This window comes from Ursus americanus, chromosome 34 (genome assembly GCF_024610735.1).
Source record: "Ursus americanus isolate L20-20 chromosome 34, mUrsAme1.1.p, whole genome shotgun sequence".
Lineage (NCBI taxonomy): Eukaryota > Metazoa > Chordata > Mammalia > Carnivora > Ursidae > Ursus > Ursus americanus.
This window is the reverse complement of record NC_142160.1, coordinates 1,411,361-1,435,994: the sequence shown is the minus strand read 5'-3', so window position 1 is coordinate 1,435,994 and position 24,634 is coordinate 1,411,361. Positions and strand designations below refer to the sequence as shown.

Genomic DNA, 24,634 nt, shown 5'->3' with positions numbered 1-24,634 from the left:
GATTCGCCAAGTTTGTTCATCACGTTACATATGGAAATCAGGACCTCTGCAAACTGCGTGGTTCCCAGTAGGCGCAGCATCCCACGAATCTTCCTCAGCAGGACGTGGCCCTTTAGTATAAGTAGGAAGTATCTGCAGTGCTGTCGTGTGGAATCCCCAGGAACAGTGAGATTTTAGCTTGACCCTAAGAGTGGATATTCTCAGGTAGAGTTGAGTCCCCGCCCTGAACACACTCCCAAGCATGTGGAGGCAGGTACACACGTACACGATGGACAGAGTTCAGGCGTCTGGTTGGACCAGAAGACAATTAATATTCTAACCTTATGGTATTTATTTTTGCTGCAGTATCAGCACTGCACTGAAATCTGCTGCATTTTTAAGTAAAATCATTGATTTTTATATAGAATTTTAGGCACAGATAGACCCCTTCACAAATAAAATCCTTCCAGCCATCAATTTAAATCTTGGTTCTGCCACTTACTCAATGTAGCAAATTACTTAACCTTCTTCAAAACTCACATTGTTGCTAAAGACTTAAAAAAAAAACAGTGAGTGTAAAGTGCTTAGAAAACATCAAATAGGGGCGCTTGGGTGGCTCAGTCGTCAAACGTCTGCCTTCGGCTCAGGGCTCAGGGCGTGATCCCAGCGTTCTGGGATCTAGCCCCGCATCAGCAGGAAGCCTGCTTCTCCCTCTCCCACTCCCCCTGCTTGTGTTCCCTCTCTCACTGCCTCTTTCTCTGACAGATAAATAAATAAAATCTTAAAAAAAAAAGAAAAAGAAAAAGAAAAGAAAACACCAAATAAAACAATGCTTTCTATTTTCATTATTTTGGTTAAGAAAAATGACATTTTAAAAAGACATTACCTATTATAAATAAAGTGTTGGGGTTTATTCCTTTGAAGAAGAAAAAGCAGAGTGGTCATTTAGAGAGCCGTGGAAACCCATCTGTTTACTAAATATGATGAGTTTTCAGGCTTAAGTCTCAAAAACACTCTCACAAATAAATGATCACTGAAACTATTTGTTTAAGATATTTCAAATTTCTATCAGTGGCTTCTGCCACTTAACTCCAAAGCTTTGATAGGATAGGATTATTTATTCTCTAGAATCACGAAATACTATTCTTTACATGTTTAAAAATGCTACAAGACAATAAATCCATTTCCTAGAATTTACCTGTTCGACCAAGCCCTGCATGACAATGGACAGCTACTTTTCCTTCTTGTAAGGCAAACGTCATCACCTTCACCATATCTAAGATGGCAGTGAGCGATGCTACACCATAATCCTTCCAACCAAAATTGTAGAAATAAACTGGACAATGAAAAAAAGGAAACAGAAAAAAACAATTGACATACAGGAAAAGTACTTGCATAGCCACCTGAAGAAAGTGCGTGAGTTCACGAAAAGCATAAAGCTGTAAGGCACACAGATTAAACTGGATGCGGAGGCCTAATATGATAGGCTTTTTATATTTCCCGTAAGTTCATTGTTAACATTTCTTACAAAGCACATTCTATATAACATATGATATTTCCTGCTAAAACTCAGCCAGAAAGAATTAAGGTGAAACAGGATTGCAGATCAATAAAGTCCATGACCTGTGCCCAAATTACTCAGCTACAGAGGGAAAGCATGGCATCTTGTTTAAGCATGGAAATACCCCTAAAGGACGGATAAATGGCACAAGGTGGGTACATAGAGATTTTCCACCTAGTGGAAACAAAAAAAGCTAGACATATGCTTCTTAAAAACAAGTCCCCAGAATGGCTAGGGTTGGTCCTTTCCAGCCTGGTTCTGAATGGCATGTGTTCAGTGGACTCCAACCCCTTGGCTCCCAAGACTGGGGCTTCTGGGACTGTCACATAAAGAATCCCTGCGTCCTACCCAGAGGCAGAGCTGGGCAGCAGTAAAAGCATGAGTGAGTCCTGTGTTCCAGTCCTGCTGCCATGTGGACACTGTGTGATCCGGGCGAGTGGGAGCTCACTAAGCCTGCATGGCCTATATGAGTGTGAGGCAGAAACAGGGACTACAGGATGGGCAGAGCTGACAGGGCCAGTGGACTGTTATGGTAACTAATGCGGGCATTGTTTTTACAGGGATCCTCCCAAGATCCCTCTCACAGGACAAAAGAAATCCTGTACTTTCAGTAGCACCACCAGAGAAGAATGGTTGCATTATCTAGAATCAGTCAGCTCATCTTCCCTGTAGGGAGCCCGCCCCCCTGGCAGAAAGCAGTCATTCTATCACCCTGTGACGGAAGAGCTGAGCAGACAAAAGTCTGGGTGCTTTTCCTGGTAACTCTGACTTACTGCCAGCCTCCATGAAAGCTTCAGGAAGGTATGTGAAGCCACTTTCTTGTTCCAGAGGGTTCCCACAGCTGGCATGCTCACCAGGCCGCTGCAGGTTGATGACTGTTTTTATGCCATGGCTTACAGGAGAAAAGAAAAAAGTTATCATATTGAGAGCAAGTGGTTAAAAAATCAAGCATTTTTGGCTTTAATAAACATTATTAATCACTCTCAAAACCTTGATTTCCTAGTTGAAATACTCTCCACTGCCTATTGTTTGACTATTTGAAGTCAAAAGCAACGGACGAGAAAATGTGATTGGCTTAGCAAGTGTGTCAAGGACATGGCATTTACCTTTGGAACTGTTCGATGAGATGGTACTTCTCGAGGAGCTCAGTGGACGGGCGAGCCATGGCCAGGATATTCTCAGTGACCCTAGGATGGGAGGAGGGGCTAGTGAGATGCACAAAACTTGGAACATTCCAGCTCTAAGAACTAAGAGAACAAGATACCAAGTCCCTACTTTTTCTATGATTTTAACAATTCTAGAACAATTTTCTTATACAGATTCTGGCTTCAATTTTGCATCATGATGAGGGCTCTAAGAAACCCTGAATCCCTGGAAAAAATTCCAGGGTGTAAAGTATTCGTGGACTCTGGCAGTGTGGTTTCAAGGACTCTCATGAGATTCTAGTGGGCATGGTGGAGGAACCTCATGGGACAGCAAAGGTAATTCTGCCCCTCAGTTACCTATTATGTTAAGTAGAGATAACGCCTGCCTCGCAGGATTGTCACAAGAATTCAACACAATGTGGGTGTAAAGTATTTAGCACAAATCCTGGCATGTGGTTATGAATAAATGCTGAGTTATTGTAATTCAGCAAAACATATGGGCTTTGGAATCAGTTGGGCCTGGTTTCAAATGCTGGCTTTTCTACTTCTAGCTGGGTAGTAGATCACTTAGTCTCTCTGGACCTCAATTCCCTCATCAATAGAATGACATTAACCACGCCTACTTTTCAGGAGCTTTATGAAGATGACATAATAATTTGACAGCGTCTAGCGCAGTGCCTGGCCTGAGGACAAATGGACAGAGGCCCAACAGACAGCTGCCCCTCCTCAGGGGTCTGGTGGAAGATACGTCAGGCAGTCTGTCGGGAGCTATGGGTCACATGAGCCTGATGAGTAACAGAGACATCAGCTGAGCAGAGCACAATCCAGAAAGATACCATGCCTCCCGGCTGGGGCAAGCCCTAAAATTTGATGGGACCCCTGCCCCCAAATTCAGTAATACTTAGTATAAGACGAAGAGAGAGGGGCGCCTGGGTGGCACAGCGGTTAAGCGTCTGCCTTTGGCTCAGGGCATGATCCCGGCGATCTGGGATCGAGCCCCACGTCAGGCTCCTCCGCTGGGAGCCTGCTTCTTCCTCTCCCACTCCCCCTGCTTGTGTTCCCTCTCTCGCTGCCTGTCTCTATCTCTGTCGAATAAATAAATAAAATCTTTAAAAAAAAAAAAAAGACGAAGAGAGAAGTACCATGAAAAAGCATGACAGGTAAAAAAGACTCAGATGTTTGGTCAACAATAAACCAAAAATATTAATGTGATCTCAGGCTGCATTATTGGAACTTTATGGTCCGACCACACCTCAGGCCTACTGTTTGCTTTCACACAACACTCTTTAGACTAGAATATGATCTGTGGGGAACGGCAGTAACAATGGACCCCGACTCTATCACTACACATGTGCCAGCAAGTATGAAAAAGCCCAGGCTGCAAGTTAGGTAGGCCGGTCGACAAAAGTCTAATTTGGAAATGGATTCTTGCTGCAGGAAATGATTCACCACTAGAGTTCTTTAAACTGTGAATTCCTCTTAGTGGGTTTCAAAGGTGATTTGGCAGGGTGCCTGGGTGGCTCAGTCAGTTAAGTATCTGCCTTCAGCTCAGGTCATGATCTCGAGGTCCTGGGATCCAGCCCTACATTGAGCCCCACATTGGGCTCCCTGCTCAGCGGGGAGTCTGCTTCTCCTTCTCTCTCTGCTACTCCCCCCTAGCTTGTGCTCTCTAATAAAAAAAATTAAAAATCTTTAAAAAACAGAACAAAGAAACGTGATTTGGCTTGATTATCAGAATTCGTCAGAGATATTACTACGTCAAAAGAGGTACACTTGACAGTTTACCGTTAATAACAAGAAGCAGAAGGATTCACTGCAGAATGAGTCACATCTGCATACCATAAACCACGCACGCGTCTTACACTGTCTGCTGAGCCAATAATGTGCACCGCTCTCTACTGAGGCACACGGGTGGTGTATCTGTGTGGAAGTGTGCCCTTTCATACAGAAGAGGGGAACAGAAAAAATGAGGCTAACATGTACCCGTGTGAAACGGACAAACCATGTATGTACCTCCTGCCTTCTCAAATTTATACCTGAACACATTATTTCTAGCAACTTCTGATATTTAAGAACTATCTCGTTACCATTTCTTTAAGATACTTTACATACATCGTTTCACTTAATTAAAAAACCCCTGTGGGTTGGTTTTATTATTTCCTTATAGATGAGGTTCAGAGTACCTGCGTGAGCCAGCCAGGTCACACAGCTCAACGAGCTGCCAGGCCAGGGTGGGGGTGGGGTCCTCTGACTTCACACCCCCACGATCCCTCCTCCACAGCCACTGACTGCTGCAGACTCACTCACCACGATGAGTAGACCCCCTTAATGGCTTGCTCCTGCTCGCTCCAGCGGGCTGGGTTTTCATACTTGCAAGCTTTGCCACCACACGCCATGGAGCAGGCCATGTGTCCAGGAATCACGTGCCGTAAGCGCTCTCCGACTTTTGTATACTTTGGTGTTGGACGTCCTGAATTTCCTAGAACATACAAGGAAGGGGGGATTCAAAGTTCCACTCTCCAAATGGAATAGTAACATGAGAAACAGCTTCCGTGTTATCTCAGGGTTGTAGATGACGAGCTGGTGCTACATTCCCTTCATTTTGTCAGAAATAAAACTGTTTCCTTTTCATCTGAGTGCTTGATCTCTTAATATAGAAAAGGCTTTCACACACAATAATATCCACATGTCATATTGGTAATGAAGAGGAAGAAACTATAAAAGCAGATCTTTTACAAGGTAATGAATTTTTTCCAAAAATTACATTTTTAATGCAAAAGCACAAAACCTTCAATCACTTTATCTCCTATTACATGTCCACTGAAGCTCTTAGCATAACAGACAGTAAAAAGTACAATGTAGAATTAATTGTCGACAGTCTGAACTTAAACTCAAAGCTTTGGCAATCTTTAAGAAGGAAAAGAGCTTTACTTTTTCTCTGGAGGCAAGTTGCGTTTCTTTCAGCAGAGCTGACGGAGGCCACTGCCACCATCACCTGGAGAGAGGATGAGGAGAGGGTCTGGGTGGCCGAGCCGCGCCGGCCTTGCTGCAGGATGGGGTCCGAGGATGAGTGCCGGCGGCCCTGGAAGAAGGAGCTGAGGAAGGGCAGGGCCGAGCACCGCCGGGGCAAGTCCTGCATGGCTGGGCTCCCAGCAGGAAAGAGCTGCGGGTGAGGGGATGGCAGCGCCAGCCTGCTCCGCGGTGAAGTTACACTGAGCCACCAGCATCACTCTGCGAGATCTGACAGCCATTCGGGATAGGCTGACTTGTTTCCATAGTGACGAACAAAGAAACTACTGATTCCCACTCAGAGCTGTACAGGCGAAATCCCACATGAATGGATTGCATTTTGGACAGATTGTTCAAATAGAGGGAAGAACATGTATTTTAAATAGATTATACTAAATTGCAACTACTCTATTTTGTTTCTCATACACAGTTGAAAGATCTGCCAGCTCAAAGAACTACATCTAACACATTGTAATGAATTTAGAAAAATGTGTTTATGACACAGACACTGCCTTTTATACACATGTTGAAAGGTTTAAATTCTGTTATTCCTTTCATATCTATTCTCTGAACAGTCTGAAAAAACTTCTCTTTCTACTCCTCTCTGGAACAGGGCGGACAAGAAGTTACCTGTAATGAAGTAGAATGTATAGCATGCCTCGTAACATTATTAAAACGCCATTCAGTTCTTCAAAACCAGAAAGTCCCCTATAATTTTCCTGATAGAACTATTTTTAAAAAATACTTGGGCAGAACACATAAAGACGTCTGTAGGGTTGATGTGATCAGAAGACACAGACTTCCATGCTTTTACTTTCGGAATGTGAAAACACAGATCCCGGCCATGCCTTTATCAGGTAGTTAAGTGGCTATGCCTCTCAAATGCTCAAAGATGCAAGTCTGCGCCTTTTGTCACTGCTGTGGGGGGAACAAATCTTCAGGAATGTCTTAGTGGAGGCATGTGGAAAAAATTCACTAAGTATCACATTCTTCTCAGGAGCTGGATGAGGAGGTGGCTGCAACTTGAGGATAAAGGACACAAAGAACACAGAAAATCTAACACTAATGTCCGCCTCCTCCCTTGTGAATGTCAGGCTTACCCCACCCCGTCTCTCTGTGTCTCGGTGTCTCTCTCTGTCTCTCCAAATGGTGCTTCAGCTATGTGCAGACAGAAACAACTTCCTGCCACAGATACGGCTCTTTTTTGTTTGTTCTGTTTTATTTTAATTATCAGTAATGCTGTAAGCACTTGCCTTTTAAAATGCAACCCCAACTCCCCAACTGAACAGACTCTGTCAAATAAGACAGAGACAGAGAAGCTCAATTTGATGCCCAAAGTCCTACGTGAGAGCCGTGCCATGTCCTTGTTTGCATACAGTGACAGAAAATAATTTTTTTAATGTAACCAATCCAGAAAGCACAGCTTCCACAGAGCTTTACAGGAGGAGGAGGAGAAGATGCCACACCGAGGGCGAGCTGGAGCCTGGCAGCCGACAGCCCTGAGTACTCAAACTCGGGGGTCTGCATCTGCTATGTGGGGCAGGGGTTCTGAGCAAGTCTCTGCACGGGGGGCTCATGGGCTGGGAGCCAGGGACCAGAGGCCTGCTGGGACAGTGACGGCGTGAATGGACTTAATCGAGGTGCGAGACAGTGCAGGAGTGGACAGATGGCAGCCACGGTGCTAGTGAGATGCTGAAGCCAGTTCACGCAGCCCGTGGAGAAACCCAGCAGGCGAGCTCCCCTGGAGATGAGAAGCACATGAGGAGCGGCTGGAAAGTCTCTACCAGCGAGTGGGAGATGCCCCACGCCTGCAGCTCTAAGGACATCCATGGACCAGGGCCCAAGTGGCATTGCTGTCAATGGCTCCAAGAATGAAAACGAATTTGATGACGGTCAGCCTTGTCTGGACGATGCTGAAGAAGGGCTGGCTACGTGTCATCTCAAGAACAATTTCTGCTGTGAAATCTTAAGAACTGGGTGGACCTCCAATAAACATGTAACCACTGTATGGACTCTTGTCACTGGACGCTCAGGGACCCTGAGGGTGGTCTTCAGGGAAGTGGAGCCGAAGGCAAACAGGAGTCTGAAAGGCAGCTGCACCCTCCCTTGAGTGCTCACCCTTGACTCCCGAGGGTGCGGGAGGCACACCTGCTGCTCAAGAGGAGCTCTGTCCACCTGTGGGTGTGGGCATGACAGGTGGGCTGGACGTCTCCTTCCTCCAGACATGGCAGGACTGTCACCCACGGTCTTGGGCTCCAGACTACTCATTGGCAAAATGCCCAAATCGTGGCCAAATCCATCTTTGAAAGCCAGTTTTTATTTATGCCAAGTAGCTTTCCAATAGGGAAATATACCTTCAATCCCACCCCTAAGTCTACACTGGCCTCTCTTCCTGCCCCTGTCCATAGACATGTGGACTTTCTGTGAACACACCTTCCTGCTTTTCTAAGCAGACGGCCACACCTTCCCGTTTGCTCCGGGTCTCACAATTCTCCTTTAATGGACGCATGAGGGTCCTCACGCATAAGTGGGTGCACCATAACTTATGTCCTCATTCCCTCGCTGTTGGACAGTTAGGGCACGATCCATGATCTTATTTAAAAACAAGACATTAAACATTTTTATATCCACATTTCTCCTTCGGCAAACTCCTAGGGATGAGGTGGCTGGTAAGCAGAATTTTCAAAGCTCATATTTTCATATAGGTGAGTCTTTACATGTTTCAACAACTACATACAAAGATACTGAAAGAGGTAATATTTTTAAAAACTCAACACAGGTTTTTTCTGAGGCCAGAGAGAAATACAGCATTAAAATAAAGATTGAGAAAAGCCATCCCTGAGAAGCTTTGTTTCAACCTCTCTGACCTCAGAAATCTCACATCTCCTTAATTTGTGGTCTTCGAAAACCATGTTTTTGTTCACAGAATGTTGCAGGAAAACAATCATGAAACAACTGTAGAGAGATTATTTTCAAATTCTTGGAATAGAAGATGTTATAGTTATACCAAACTGATCTCTCTTTCTGTATTCATTAAGAAAGTATATTTTTATAACAACCTAAAAATCTTTTAAAAAATTTTAGTTGGGATGAGTTACAGATTGCTAATGATAGTTATTCAGAGTCTTAGAAGTAAAATCTTAATATATAAATTACCAGCAGGAAAAAAATAGAGGCCTTCTCTTTAGATAAACAGGAGCCATAATACTATTTTAATTCCTATTTCATGTAATATTGTGATATACAAAATGGAGTGTTTCAGAGTCACAGTAATTTTGTGAAGCGCCATGCTTTCAAGGACACTTAAAAGGTAAAGAGTGTTTTTTCTGGCGGCCACGGAAAGAACGTCATTATCATAAGCTCCTTGTCCCTCCACAGCTATAATTTATTTGCAGGCCACAAGAATCCACACTACTGCTGTTTTCCAACTTACCTGCTAATAATTCATCTGTTTTTCACTACTCTGACAACATATTCTTCTAAATACATAAGAAGACAAATGTCAGTTTTCTACATCCCATGAACATAAACTCATGGGTGCGGTATCTTGCTACTGTTCGTACCCTTCTCACTCCCAAATATACCATCTCTAACAAGAAACCAGGATCCAAGAAAAAGCAGGAAAACAAAACAAAGGATAATCCCTGTGACCAATCTAATACGCCCCAAGCTGCTGTCATCACCGACACACAAAGGGCCCCTCGAAGCACAGAGAACCAGGGCGCTGTGCTCCGGTCTCCATGCCGTAACACCTTCGTGGCCACTGGCCTGATTGCAGGTGGGCAATCAGACCTTCCCCAATTCAAAATAATGTTTAAGGAACCAAGGGATTCCCTGGTCACTGCAAATGCAAGACTGTCTACCCCTGTGGTAAGCGCAGTAAGCAACAAAGAAACCCGCTGAGAGGCACGCGACAGCACGGTCTTTTCCTCTTTAATCCCCACACGCAGTGGTTAGAGCAGACATGGAACCCCAAGAACCGGTCCTTTCCGCTTAGACTCAAGATTTCAGAAAGGGCTGAGAACTTGCTATTTAAACAAACTCAAGTGACAATGGGCCGAAGAGCGCAGTGGGACCTGGAGGTCCACCTGGCCTCAGCCCTAAGTCACCAGAGGAGTCACTTCCAGGAGCAGTTTCTGCTTGCCACTGTTTGTGATAGGAGTTCACTTCATGCAAGGCCACCAACCACTCAGCTGCTGGACGGCTCAATGCGTTAGTCAGAACCCCCTGCTCCGTAAACGCTGGCTCTACTTTCCTCCAAAAACTAAAACAAAGCATCTCTTTGACTTTGCAAGATCTTCAAATATCTGAAGACAGAACTTCTCCAAAACTTCCCCTTTTCGGGCTATAGCTTCTAAACTGTCCAAGCATTCCTGCATACACCATTGTTTCCACACCCCTCACACCACAGTCCCCTGCTCCTTCACAGCAAAACCTCTAAACAGTTGATGGCAGTGGCCATTTGCATCTCACCTATCTCAGCACCAACCCATGCCGCTCTGGTCTCTGCCCCCATTACCCACTGAAAACTGCTCTAAGGTGTCCAATGGCCTCTGGATAGTTTTTGTCTTGGTGGACTGCTCAGTAGCATGCAACATGGTTGAAATATTTGGTTTAATTTTAAAAATTTTTTGGAGAAGACTTTCTCTTTTATTTTGAAGCAATCTGAAACCTACAGAAAAAGAGTATTTTTTCTTGAACTGTCAGAATAAGCTGCAGACTTGCTGCCCTATTACTTCAAATAATTTAGTGTATATTTTCCATAAACAAAGACATCCTCTAGATTCCCCCAAATCAGAAGATTACAACTGATACATGACTAGTTGCTTCTGTCCCTCAGAACTTGCTCAAGCTTCCCTGATGACCTCAGGGAGGTTTGCTCCTTATGGCAAATCACGCCACACCACGTCAGAACCGCACGTTGTAGTGGCTGCCCCGTGTGTCCAGAGCAAGCTCCTCAGTCTTCCCTTGACTTCTGAAGAGTACAGGCCCGTTATTTTGCAGAATGTATCTGTTTCCTCATGATGAGACCCAAGAGCCCGCATGTTTGTGGCTGAAGAATGGCACTGAGGAAGGAAGTCTAGGTGCTGGGTGTGCTCGTGGCTATCAGCATGCTGCCGCCAGCAGGCCCTCTCAGCAGACAGAGCTGAAGAACACGCGCACCGCAGACACACATACACACATTCCACACGTCCACGTCTCTCTATATGCACGCGTATATATATAAACTGAAAACCAAGAGTTCACCCTATATACCAATTCCAATCCAACACACATGGTCCCTCCACCTTTCTGCAGCAGTGAGAACCCTGCTACCACCATCTTTAACTGGGCCCCTCTATGTGACCGATCTCCCTTCACTGCTGTTGCCCCTCTCGATGTGGATTCCCCCCAATGTGGGCTCTAATACCCCAGCCGGGCTGCTGTTGCCACGACCTGTGTGGATGCCCTGCCTGTGTTCGGCTACTCCACGTCGGGCCACTGGCCATGCAAGAACCCTCCTAACCACATCCGAGGCTCTGGCCCCGAGTGCTCTAACACCCGCACACTCGAACACCTCACACACGTCATCCCACACAGGCATCATGACTGCTGCCGCCCCTCACCCTGCCTGGTCTTCAGCACCGCAGCCTCGCTCACCCTCTGGTATGCGTGCCTACTTTTCGTGGCCCTGCCAGTGGCTTGGGAATGACTTGTTCAGGAAGGGAAAGGAAAAGAAGAGGAAGAGAAAGCACCTTCCTTTTTCCTTGTTAATTGTGCTAAAATATATATGACATAAAATAGGCCATTTTAGCCATTTTTAAGTGTACGGTACTTACACTGGCATTAAGTACATTTGCATTGTTCAACCATCCCCACCGTCCATCTCCAGAACTTCTTCATCTTCTCAAACCCAAACTCTGCTCCCATTTAACACTAACTCCCCATGTCTCCCCCCACCCAGTGCCTGGCACCCACCCCTCTACTTTCTGTCCCTATGAATTTGACCATTCTGGATCCCTCATAGATGCGACTCGTGTAGCATTTGTCCTTTTGTGTCTGGCTGATTTCACTCAGCGTGGTGTCTTCGAGGTCCATCTACGCCGTAGCAGGTGTCAGGCTTTCTCAGCCTGATTCATATCCCACTGCACCTGTGTGCCACCTTTGTAGGTTGGTTCCCACTTTGGGCTATTGTGAATGCCGCTATGAATGTGGGTGCACAAACACCAGCGTGAGTCCCTGCTTTCTGTCCTACGACGCACACCCAGAAGTGGAACCACTGGATCATGTAGTAATTCTTTTCTAGTCTATTCCATTTACTTTATTTTATAAGATTTTATTTATTTATTTGTCAGTGAGGGTGGAGGGAGAGAGAGAGCACAAGTAGGCGGAACAGCAGAAGGAGAGGGAGAAGCAGGCTCCCTGCTGAGCAAGGAGTCCAATGCCGGACTCAATCCCAGGGCCCTGAGATCATGACCTGAGCTGAAGGCAGACACTTAACGGACTGAGCCACCCAGGTGATCCCCGGGTAAGTCTTTTTAAAATTTTTTGAGAAACTGCCGTACTGTTTTCCACAGTGGCTGCACCATTTCCAGCAGCAGCAACATACCAGGGCTCTCGTCTCTCCATCTAATCACGGACACTTGTTATTTCTGGTTTGTTTGTTTGGTAACAGCCATCTGAATGCATACGCAGTGGTATCTCACTATGGTTTTGGTCTGCATCTCTCTAACGGTTAAAATAACCGTGTGTATTGGACATCTCTGTATCCTTTCAGAGAAACGTCTACTCAAGTCATTTCTGGATCAGACTGTTTGTGTTTGCTCATTGAATTTTGGATTCTCTTCATTTCTGGAGACTAGTCCCTAATTAGATGGATATGTGATTTGCAAATAGTCCCCCCCATTCTGCAGACTGACTTTTCTTTCTGCTGACGGCATCTTGTGGCGCACAGAGGTTTCAAAGTTTGATGAAGTCTGATTTATCTCTTTCCTTCGTCGCTTGCACTTTAGATGTCACAGTACTTGTCAGGGGCCAGACTCACGGGTACAAGTGGGCACCAGGAGGGATCCTGGTAGTGACAGTGCTGTCCTGTATCTTTTTTTTTTTTTTTTTTTTTTTAAGAGAGAAAGCGAGAGGGAGAGTGCACGCATGAGCAGGGGGAGGGGCAGGCGAAGAGGGAGAAAGAATCTTAAGCAGGCTCCAGGGCCAGCACAAAGTCCAATGCAGGGCTCAATCCCACAACCCTGAGATCATGACTTGAGCCGAAACCAAGAATCAGACACTTAACTGACTGTGCCCCCCAGGCGTCCCTAATGTTGTCCTGTATCTTGAGTGTAACAATGCTGACACCCTGGCTGTGATACTGCACTCCAGAGCTGCAAGATGTTACTGGCAGTGGAAACTGAGTGAAGGGTCTTTCTGTATCATGACTGACAATTGCATGTGACTGTACAATTATCTCAATATCTTAATTAAAAATATATACATAATCAAACTAAAAACAGCCATGAGGCAGGCCTAAGTGAGGGTCATGTAGCAGGTGACCCTTGAACAATACGGGTGTGAACTGCACGTGTCCACCTGTACGCAGATGTCTTTGGGTAAATACAGTACAATATTGTACATGTATTTTCTCTTCCCTGTGATCTCCTTAACATTTCTTCTCTACCTTACTTTATTGCAAAAATACAGTATGTAACACAGAAAATCTGTGTTAATCAATGGTTATCAGTAAGGTTCCCAGTCAGCAGGCAACTGTTAGTAGTTCAGTTCTTGGGGAGTCAGAAGTTATTTGTGGATTTTCATCTGTGCCCCCACCCCCATGTGCTCAAGGGTCAACTGCAGCAGAGTATGGCACTCAGCCTGGCAGGGTATAGACTCCGTGTGGACGAGCTTGGGGTGAGCGACGGCAGGGCTGGGAGACTGGTCATGAAAAGGAGGCCTGAGGAAATAAGGAAACATATTGGAGATAATGAGAGCGAGGGTTCTCATTCTTGAAGAAGGGGAATTATAAACGTAATACTGGGAAAAGCTAGAATGATGGTGCAGTGATGGATGAGAGTGGGAAATACCAATATAAACTCAGAGTTTTCACCATATAGAAACACGTAAAAGCAGGTAGGTATCTGTGCACACTTAGTAACATATACTTCCTAGCTCTGTCTCCCAGGGAGCATGGCAACTGCAATGTCCTCGCAGTAGAGAGCACATTTTGGTTTCTGGACACTGCTCCCCACTGAAAGGATCAGAGCTCCTTGCAGACCTGGGTGACTTCAGGGCTGGGACAGGGAAAGGACAGGGGAGATAGAAGACCTTGCTGGTGGGATCGAGCCCCACATCAGGCTCCTCTGCTATGAGTCTGCTTCTTCCTCTCCCACTCCCCCTGCTTGTGTTCCCTCTCTCACTGGCTGTCTCTATCTCTGTCAACTAAATAAATAAAATCTTAAAAAAAAAAAAAAAGAAGAAGAAGAAGACCTCGCTGGGTGTGAGGAAGCAGGCATGCAGGGATGGCCCCGCCGGGAGGGGCTCTTGCTGGCCAAGTGTGGGATGGCTGAGCATGAAAACAAATGACAGTGACTGATACATCCCCTGAACAGAACAGGAATCCACAGTGCAATGGAGAAACAACCGGACACATAAATGGGAGGAGAAAGTTCCTCTTTACAGGAAAGTGCCGGCTGAGAAACACAGAAGCAATGATGGGATTAGGAGCCCTCCACTTCACTATCTACCATCAGGATGGTTAATTCAGGTGGAGCCGCAAGGTGCTGACCAAGAGCTGGACGAAGACTCTCCAAAGACGTCTCCACAAAACAGGAGCTGTGAGGGAGAAAGCACGATTTATAATGCACACATCTCGGCAGACGCCACTGTCCTGATGTGATCAAACTTAACACTTCCAGGGGCCTTCTAGGTCTCCTGATGGGATGCAGTGAGGAAAGAATAAAATCACTTCTGGGATGTTTCTGCCAAAAATGCGTGACCTTAATGTGACTACGATGTCACAGCAGACAAACCCCAAGTGAGCACGTGCTGCAACATAACTGGCCTGGAACTTTCGTAAAGGTGAAGAGAATCAGCAGTTCCTGGTCACTGAAAGGAACTGAGAAAACATGACAAGTGCCCTCTTGCTACTAAAGGATATTATTGGGACAGCTGACAAAACTTGAATGGGGGTCCCTGGGTGAATAGGATATGGGAACTTTTTTTTATGCTTTCCTGTGAGTTTGAAATTATTTCAAAACAGAAGAGCTAATGTTACAAGAGAGACAACCAGACATCACGGGCATTCTGATGGAAGAATACAGCACCATCCATCAAATATGACTGTAAGTAAAAAAAAAAACAAAAAACAACTTGATCAGACCCTATGACCCTCTGTCAGTTCAATTTATAGAAAACAACATGTGAATATAATCAGCAAAATACAGACTGTGGCAAACTCTATAGGGCAAAAAACCTGGTTTCTTTAACAAATATATTGGAGGAAAAAGAGGGAGAAATCTACATGCCAAAGAGATGTAAGATACATAACAACCAGTTCTAAAAAACTGCCTTCTGTGGGGCCCGATTGCAAACGAAAACATGTACGTCTGTGAGACAGAAATTTGAGCAATGTTTAGATACTGATGATGTTCAGCAATTGTTAAGTTTTTTTAGTTATGGTAATGGTGATATGGTTAAGGAATGAAATGAAGTAACAAGGAAGCAGGGGAAAGGAGGGGAGGAAGTGAGTGAGCTGAGACTGTTAAAGCTGGGAGACGGCACCTGATGGGGAAGGGGACCTCTGTGGGGGGTGGCACCTCCACGGGGATGGCACCTATACGTTGGGGTGGTACCTCCACAGAGATCCGTACCTCCACATATATAGTATTCTACACACTTTTATGAATGTTTGAAATTCCACCTTCCCCCAATTTTTTTTTCAAAAAGTAGAACCAAGATTTAAATCTAGGTTTGTCTCACTCCAAAGATAGCTCTTGCTAAGTTTTCTACTTTCCTTTACAAATAATTTAAATACTTTATTTATGTACTCCCTAATTAAGTTTTCTCACGATTCATTAGCCAATAATAAAAAAAAATGCTTCCCATCCCAGCGTTAACCCAATAAAGTATAGCTGACTACGTTTATACATGAGACTCACTAAGAAAGTTTGACGTAAAGTTTCTTATTTTTCCAGATTTTTCCTAATTAAAAATTTGCTACATTTATACAATGGGGAAAATGTCCATGACAAAGACGGCCTTCGGAAAGGTGCAACAGCTCAGCTAGAAGATCACACAGAGGCAGTACAGCCCTCCCACTGGAACCGTGTCAGGCTTTCTGGGCGTCACTGCAGTCTGGGGACGTGACTGGATGCGGTGGGGGGTGCAGGATGCTGTCTTCCGCATCCGGCGCTCTCCTGTACACCGAAGACTTGCCTGCCTCAGAAGCCTAGAGAGTCCCTGGTGGGAAACCCCAGCTAAGAGGTGACACTTCAACGGAAGAAGGGAGAGGGGAAAAGGTTCTGTGACTTTCATGCTTGCTAGCTGGAGAGTCCCTGAGGAGAAAACACATCACCGTACAAAGGAAGCAGCAAGTAGGCACCGTTACTGCATTGGTTTTAGACAGCACTTCCTTCCCAAACCAGGGAAACTAACGCACAGTAAGACTGGCACACAGACGCTGCCCACAGATGGTGGTCAGTAGCAGTCCTGGAGCCTCCAGAGTGGGCACAGCACAGACCGATGAAGGAGGATCTGCAAGGACCTGGAATTCGGGCCAGGTCTCAGGAGGGAGACACTCCTTTTCCCGGTGAAAGACAGCTCCCCCTGGTGGCGTGGTTGGACTCCTAAAAGAGCACAATCCACCGAGAGCCAGTTATTCCCTTCACACCATTACTCTTTTACTCTTCCTTACGTCATCTGATCCCACTTCGGGGGACAGTCCTTCAAAGTCCCCTGTACAGGAACACTAAAGTGAACAGGGCAAACCTAAAGGAGGCAACAGGAAAATCACACAAAGGACATTGCCAAGAAAAATGACTCAACATCTGGCTCACCGCTGGCGGGAGCAGTAGGACCAGTGGTGCCAACGTGGCAGGGAGTCAGGGTTTGCCCCCAGCTTAGCACCTGTGGCAGCACAAAGGAGTAGGGGCAAGTGTGGCAGCAAAAGCCCCAGTCACAGCACCCTTCCTTCCTGGGGCTGCCGTGGAAAAGATCAAAACCGTGGGATGGAACAGAGGAGAGAGACAGACTGGGAGACGCAGGGGTACCATGCTTCTGAACATGCGTCTAAGTGACACTTGCGAGGAAGGAGAGAGGAAAGAAAGGAAAGCGTGACTCACAAGGAGGCGTTTGATGAGAGGAACAGATAATTTCAGTCTGAGAGGATAATGCAGGAGACATTGTTTTCAACATTCCTTCTCAAAAGACCTGTTATTCAGGATTTTGAAAAGGAATTTTAACAGGTCAAAACGGAGGCAGAAATAAACAAAGCCATAAATAGCAGCTGCACTCAGGATCCCAGTATGAGGCCTCGAGCCTTCTGTCATGTCTACTCACACCATTTTATTAGATGCCACTTTGTACAAAGAGGCAGCAAGCATATCAAAGCACTCTTACCTTTCATGTTTGCAGCATACGTACTGTTATTCACCAAAGCGGAATACGGTTCTTCATTTTCAGGCAAGATTCCCGCAGGCATGGTAGTCTGTTGGGGGAAAAAATTAGTTTTTGAGAGTTTGCCTATGGGATGTTCATTTATGAACACACACACACACACACACACACACACAATGGAATATTATTCGGCCTTTAAAGAATGAAATCTGTGTGGAAATTAAGAAGCAAAAAGGAAAGGAAAAGAAAGAGAGAGAAACCAAGAAATAGACTCTTAACTACAAAGAACACACTGATGGTACCAGAGGAGAGATGGGGAGGGATGGGGAAACAAGTAATGGGGAGTATGGAGTGCACCTGTCGTGATGAGCACCGGTGTGTACAGAAGTGCTGCACACTTGAAACTCATATAAAACTGTGTGTTAACTACACTGGAATTAAAATTTAAAACTTAATAGGGTGCCTGGATGGCTCAGTCGGTGAAGCATCTGCCTTCAGCTCAGGTCACGATCCTGGGGTTCTGGAATCGAGTCCCACATTGGGCTCCTTGCTCAGTGGGGAGCCTGCTTCTCCCTCTCCCTCTTCACCCCCCTCACACAGCTCATGCTCTCTCTCTCAAATAGATTAAAAAAATTTTTTTAACTTAATAAAAAATCACACTTTCTAAAAACAGTCTATCACGTCTCGTATGTGTTTATGGTATATTCTGCCTAGCAGCACTACTGTCTCATGTAGACCAACCTGTAAGATTTTTCCTGTAACTTTTCTGCCACATTAAGAAAAGCTTCTCCAATGCAACACATAAATCTCAATTTAATAATAGATAATAGACGGATAAAAGCTAACCCTTTGTTGCAGGCTGACAGTACTGCTACAACATAATAGTTAATCCACAAAATTAAAGATGGCCCATCTTCAAAGAATATCATATATATCCAAATGTGACTATAAAAGTCATTTTAAAAATAGTAAAAGCTCTCTTTATTTGTAAATCATCTACATTTGTACGGCTTAAATATTGTATTTTTGCCAAACAACATGAATACATGCTTTTTATGAAAAAGTAATTCTTTTAACCTTGGAAAAATGGAAAGTTTTCTTTAATGGTCTAATTACCTGAGAGTTAGTATATGCTTAGAGTTAAACTACAAATTTTCAAAGATCTGAGACATCTAATAAACATCAGTTTGGGAAACAGTTATTTCCAGACCTTTCAAAGTCTGTGCATTAAAACAGAAAATCAAAAGCATCAGGCAGGTTCCTCTTCCTTCTCCTTGCAGGTGCTCATCACCTGCTTTGATCTAAACAGTCTCGTAGCCCCAGCTCCACTGCTTGACAAATTAAACAGCCCTCCTCTTTGCCCAAACGCCAGTCCTGACTCCTGTCCCGCTTTACCTTACAGCTTCTTCAAGGAAACCCCCACCTTACTTATCCAGCAGACCTCAACCACTGACTTCTCTTCCTTGTCTCCTTAGACTAATGCTCTGGAGCCAGTACGGCAGCTCGACAGCAGCCCTCATTTTAGGCTAATTTAGTCCCACTGCTAATGTGACATCTTTCCGAGGCTTCCACCTGCTGCTCTGCCTATCACAAGGCCTTTCTTCTCTGGCTGGTGGGAACATGATCTGCTTCCAGCCCTCTGAGAGCCCCGGGAGTTGTTCTGTCCACTCCTTCCTGCGTCCGTCTCCGGCCTTGGGTAGTGTGCACAAATCAGTCCTCAAACACTGAGGCCAGCGGAGCCTGCAGGCCCTCTGCATGTGTCCACAGCCCTCTCCGTGATGCTCCCTTCTCTCCAGTGCCCTTCACCACAAATTCCAGCCACCCTGGTTTCGGCACACCTCTGAGGAGACTCCGTTTAGGCTCCCATGCGGCAGCCTAGAAACTGCTTCCAGGGAAGCAGACAGTGCAATCTTGGGCTCAGCATGTCTTTTCTCTTCTCTCAGGGATCATCATCCCGAGCTCCCTGTTTTCCACTGTGCAAAACCCATTTTTATATATTTTGTCTGATTATCTAGTTGTTTAAGGCAGAAGGGTAACCCTGGTCTCTGCGATTTCACTGTGGTTGGAAGCAGAAACCCCCTTGGCCTTCTCTGAATAACTGGAATCCAGGGGAACTCTGCAAGAGTGTTCACTGTTTATTAACTCTGCATAAAAACACTGACGTGTAGTCCAACTGTATATAACTGCTGACCAATTACAGATGGTACAACTAGGCTAAGCTACATTGTACAGTCAGAAGTTCTGCGTTTAAACCGTGACTCTATTCATTGCCAGTGATACAAACCGTCTTTTGAGCTTCAATTTTCTCTTCTGTAAAATGAGGATTATTTGATCTTTCTTAGCTTGTTGTAAGGATAAAGGACAACTGCGTGTGCGTGTTTCTAGCACAATGTCTGGCATACAGGTATCCAGTATGTTACTGTCATTTTAATTTGCAAACCAATATCATAGTATTTTATGAGACTTTGTAAAGTATTCCCTTCATTACCTATAAAACAGTCCTGCCGGTAGTTAGTAATGGTTAACTTTCTCAAGAAGATTTATGAAACATTAACTTCATTCACAACTGAATTCATTTCACGTGCCTGGTTGCACAGTCAGGAGAAACAGGGTTTGAACAGTAATCCTGTCATTTCACTGCACAATCATCTTCTTTAATTTCATTTCCTGCTGCTAATGACAGATATTTTGCTCACTCTACCCTACAATTTGCTTTCATCCCAAGATGTTCCTCAAAATGACTCAACATTTAGGATTAATCACAGGCTCACTAATTAGTACCTAATACTTAAAACACAGAACAGCAACGGACGATCACTCACACTGTTAAGAAGAGTCGTCACAAAGTAAGAGCTTGACATAAAGAATGTTCTCCTCCATAAAAACGGCATTTCACATGAGAGACAGGCTCTCGGTGACCTGAGGAGCTCTGAGGCCATGCTTTCCCTTCCAACTTCCAGACAAAAAGCCTGCACATGTACTTTTGGGGAGAACAGGTGGGGCTGTGTTGGAAGTGCCGACAGGTCAGAAGTGCAGCAGCATCGTTCCCAGGCTGGCACAGCACCTGCTCCACGGCATCAGGGTTGTCCCGGGCGCCTCAAGACACCTGAGGTGGGACATCCGGGGAGGAGCCAACCTGCGCTCCACCCCCCACTGCTGCAGGAGGCCGGCCCCTGCCCGCATTAAAGACACGTGCCAACAGAATTACTTTCTACACAGCAATCACGGTAGAAGAATTTGAGGTTGAAAAATGTAAGTTTGGATGGGCAAAAATAGAGATCTCCAAGTACGTCAGTGAACTTATGAAAGCTGTATACTTTTATGTTCACAAATAGTGTATTAACAACTACAGCACATAAGCTTACTGCATACCAGGCACTGTTCCAAGACCCTTAGTTGTCTTAACTCATATAATCCTCACCACACCACCATTTGGTGAGTACTACTATTATTCCAAATAAAAAAAAGACGGTGTATTTTTAGAGCAGTTGTAGGCTCACAGCAAAACTAAGTGGAAGGTACAGAGAATTCCTATGTACCCTTTGTCCCACCCCAACATGCACAGCCTCCCTCACCATTAACACTCCCAACCGATAGCACATTTGTTACAGCTGATGAGCCCACATGGACACACCATCATCGCCCTGAGTCTGCAGTGTACCTTAGGGATCATTCTTGGTGCTGGATACTCATAGATTTGGATAAATGTACAAGGACATGTATCTGCCATTCCAGGATCACACAGAGAATTTTTGCTGCTCTGAAAATCCTCTGTGCGCCACTCAGTCATCCCCTTCTCTGCCCCACCCCAACAACTCCTGATCTGTTCACGGTCTCAACAGATTTGCCTTTCCCCGAATGCAGTATAATTGGAATCATAGTATGTCACCTTTCCAGATTAGCATCTTTCGCTTAGGGATATGCACTGAAGGTTTCTACACATCCTCCTGGCCTGTCAGTCCACTTCTTCTTAGTGCTGGATAATACTCCACTGTCTAGACGAATCACAGTTTATTTATCCAGTCACCTGCCAAAAGACATTTGACTTGCTTCCAAGGCTTAGCAGTTATGAATGAAGCTGCTGTATGCGTTCGTGTGCAGGTGTCCGTGTGCACAGAGGTTTTTCAGCTCCTACAGGAACACCAAGGAGCATGACTGCTGGACCATACGGTAAAAATGTGTTTAGTCTCATATATTATTCCCATTTTGCAGGTTAGAAAACAACAGCAAAGAGAAGTCAAATAATTTGCCTGCAGCCACACAGCTATTAAATAGTGGAGCTAGGATCGGAACTCACACCTTGCACTACAGAATTTGTGCTCTTCACCGCCACACACACAGCCTCTCCACAGGAAAGACCTCACATTGGATAAAAGAAACTTCAATGTTACTGTATGCATTTTAAATACGCTACACTGATAATTCCTTAGCTTTCAAGAAACTTTTTCAGACCTCTCAATCCACAGAAAGATTTTCAAATTTGTTTTGCTTTGTGCACTTTGCTAATCCTTTGTACAAGTCTTAATTCACTGTTGTCCCAAAGACAAGTGTCAAGAACAAAGCTCCTTTACACATTTTGGCCTCCTCCCTCCTAATAGAAACAGAAATGCAGCTGGTCTGACTGTACGGTCATAAAATCCCCACTCCTGTTGGACAGAGATGTTGGCACAGCCAGCTCTGTGATCTTAAGCACATTTACTAACATCTCTGAGACTCACATCTGCCCTGCAGTCATTGCAAAGATGACCTGCAAGCCTATATACAGGCTAATTCTGTGCTTGATCCATAGTTCAGTCTGCCCTCGACAGAGCGGCCAGAGTGACCCTAACCTCAGCCAGGTCATGCTCCCCCTCTCTTCAAAACCCATCTAGCTACCCTGTTTATAATTTAAACCATCTCCCCTTCCCTGTTTCCTTGTTCTCCTCAGGACTTTTGAAGAAAACACACCTAACATGGTACATAATTGACTGACTTACCCTTTTATTGTCTGCCCTCCCTGACCAGAATGTTAGCCCCATGAAGGCATAGAGTTTTGTCTGCTTTGTCAACTACTGTATCGAACAGGGCCTGGCACATAGTAGGTCCTCAGTAAAGATTTATTGAATGAATACACAAATTACTGTTTAGTCAAAGGTAGCTGCCACCACCACCACCACCACCATTTAATCTCACTGAACCTCAGCCTTTTCATCTGCAAAGGGGAAACAGTAATCATGCCTTCCCTATGTCAAGGTTACTGCTGAGACCACGGGTGCGACATGACAGCACCGCCATGCAAAGGCAAGCAGCGGCATTTTCCCTATCTTAGTTTTCCTGATCACATTTATATCTCCAACTCCTTGCGAGTCTTCAACCTGTGTTCCTTCTAATTCCTTGAGAGATGGGTCTGTGTAATTCAAATTTTCTCTGCCTTAGGATGCATTCCCTAACACCAATTACATATTTTCTTACATCCCCTTATCATGTAGGGCTGACTAAAGATTAACGTAGTGTCTCGGATGCTATAAAACATAGCCTCCTGGTACCACACTAGTATTTTGTGCTCACGGAATTAAAGCACTCTTTATGATTCCACATGTAATAAAATAAACAAACAAAAAACCTAAATTTCTTTTCTTTTTTTAAATTTCTTTTTTTTTAAGATTTTATTTATTTATTTGAGAGAGACAGTGAGCGAGAGAGCACACAAGCAGGGGCAGAGGGAGAGAAAGAAGGAGAAGCAAACTCCCCTACTGAGTAGGGAGCCCGACGTGGGGCTCAACCCAGGACCCTGGGATCACGACCCAAGCCGAAGGCAGATGCTTAACCGACCGAGCCACCCAAGCACCCCCCACCCCAAATTTATTTTAAATGGAAACCTCCTCATCACTTCTGAATCTGCACCTCAAAAAAGAAAATGACAAACTAATAAAATTCTTTTTCTCCTCAAATCACCCCTGGTGGCAGGCAGACAACATTTTAAAAAATGTTTTTTCTTTCTTGAGACCCCTCCAGCCTTTCTAGCAAGTTAAGTACTCAGGGAAAGGACAAAGGGTTGCCTTGAATATACCGATGTCTGACAGTGTGCTATGAACTTCACCCGCTTCTGTGATCTTACACCCTAAATGCACCTCAGGGAAGGCCCCTGGGCTCTCAGGAGACTCATCACAGATCTGGGAAAAACACCACCACGGCAGGATCCTCTTTTTCATCATTTAAAGAAATATGCTGTTTGGTTCAGATTCTTAAGAAAAACACATTACGATAATGACCAAATGGGTAAAATGTTAACAATAGGTGGAACAGATTTTTGCAAGCAAGGTTTCCATTGTCCCTAGCCTTTTCCCACAGCCACACAAGGCTCATTCCTACAGGTCTGAACCCACCTCACATCAGTGTCACCACCACAGATACTTCAAACTCATCAAGATGTCTATAGTTACTGATTCAACACCCATCAGAGGGGTTTTCTTAAAAACCCAGACTGCTGGGCCCTACCCACAGAATTTCCACTTAGTAGGTCTGGGTGGGGCTGAGAATCTGCATTTCTACCTGGTTTCCAGTGATGCTTTGAGAACTGCTGCATTAGGTAAGCCATTTGCATTTACCTAACAGCAGGTATTCACACAGGTTACCATAAAAGTGTGTCTCCTGGGTTCTGTCTAGCTGTCAAACAATAAAACCTTCCTTTTACAAGTCCTCAGTCAATCTTCACAAAATCCTGGAACACATTAATAAGCCCCACATCATCAGCCAAACCTAGAAAAAGCTTCATATTCCTGGGTGAGACCTGGGTACTAATGTTCCTCCCAGAATCCTAGTTTGGACCAAGCGATGACCTGGAATCAGGTCACTGATTTGCAGGTGATATCAGCAGGAAGAAAGACTCCCCACAGTAGCCACTTCTGGGTCAAGCTCCAGATACCACACCATTTTGGACGGCATAATTTGGATTATTAAACCAACAGTTGTTCATTAACTATTCCTTTTAATAAGTATATAAATATTGTGGATACATAATTATGTCCACATTTAAATACATTTCTATGACATATTATTTAATTTTTTTTTCAATTTCAAGTAGTTCAACATGAAAAGCTTAAAATAATGGGTAAAGCAGTTTGCTATCCATTTTATTATTCCCATTGATTTACAGACTAGGAAGATAACATGATTTTCTAACTCATCAATTCCTGAACTATTTCCCTAAGAAAAAACTATTCTGTGAGACATATTTCAAGTACTTGGGTGACTTAAAACATGAACAGGTGTGTGGCTCCTGGCTCTTTAAAGGCTTAGATCAGACCTTCTACAGTAAGATACACAGAACTTCTGATTTAGGTCGTGATTAAGCTTATACACTAGCTTTCTCTTCCTC

General features: G+C 44.7%; 1 protein-coding gene across 6 annotated transcripts in view; it reads right to left on the bottom strand.

Moving 5' to 3' along the window:
• The window catches only part of PTPDC1 (protein tyrosine phosphatase domain containing 1), a 59,068-nt gene that overhangs the window by 11,972 nt on the left and 22,462 nt on the right, over positions 1 to 24,634 (bottom strand). For 3 of the 6 annotated variants that reach the window (XM_087858955.1, XM_087858956.1, XM_087858957.1), the window contains exons 1-5: positions 5,617 to 8,636; positions 4,993 to 5,164; positions 2,647 to 2,727; positions 2,314 to 2,432; positions 1,178 to 1,315 (exon numbers count right to left, since the gene is read on the bottom strand). In XM_087858955.1, coding sequence (XP_087715081.1) covers positions 1,178 to 1,315; positions 2,314 to 2,432; positions 2,647 to 2,727; positions 4,993 to 5,164; positions 5,617 to 5,824 — 718 coding nt within the window. In that variant the 5' untranslated portion in view covers positions 5,825 to 8,636. Of the gene's footprint in view, positions 1 to 1,177; positions 1,316 to 2,313; positions 2,433 to 2,646; positions 2,728 to 4,992; positions 5,165 to 5,616; positions 8,637 to 17,280; positions 17,369 to 24,634 lie in introns of those variants that run through there. The other 3 variants (XM_045772488.2, XM_045772489.2, XM_087858954.1) reach the window with 2 other exon arrangements.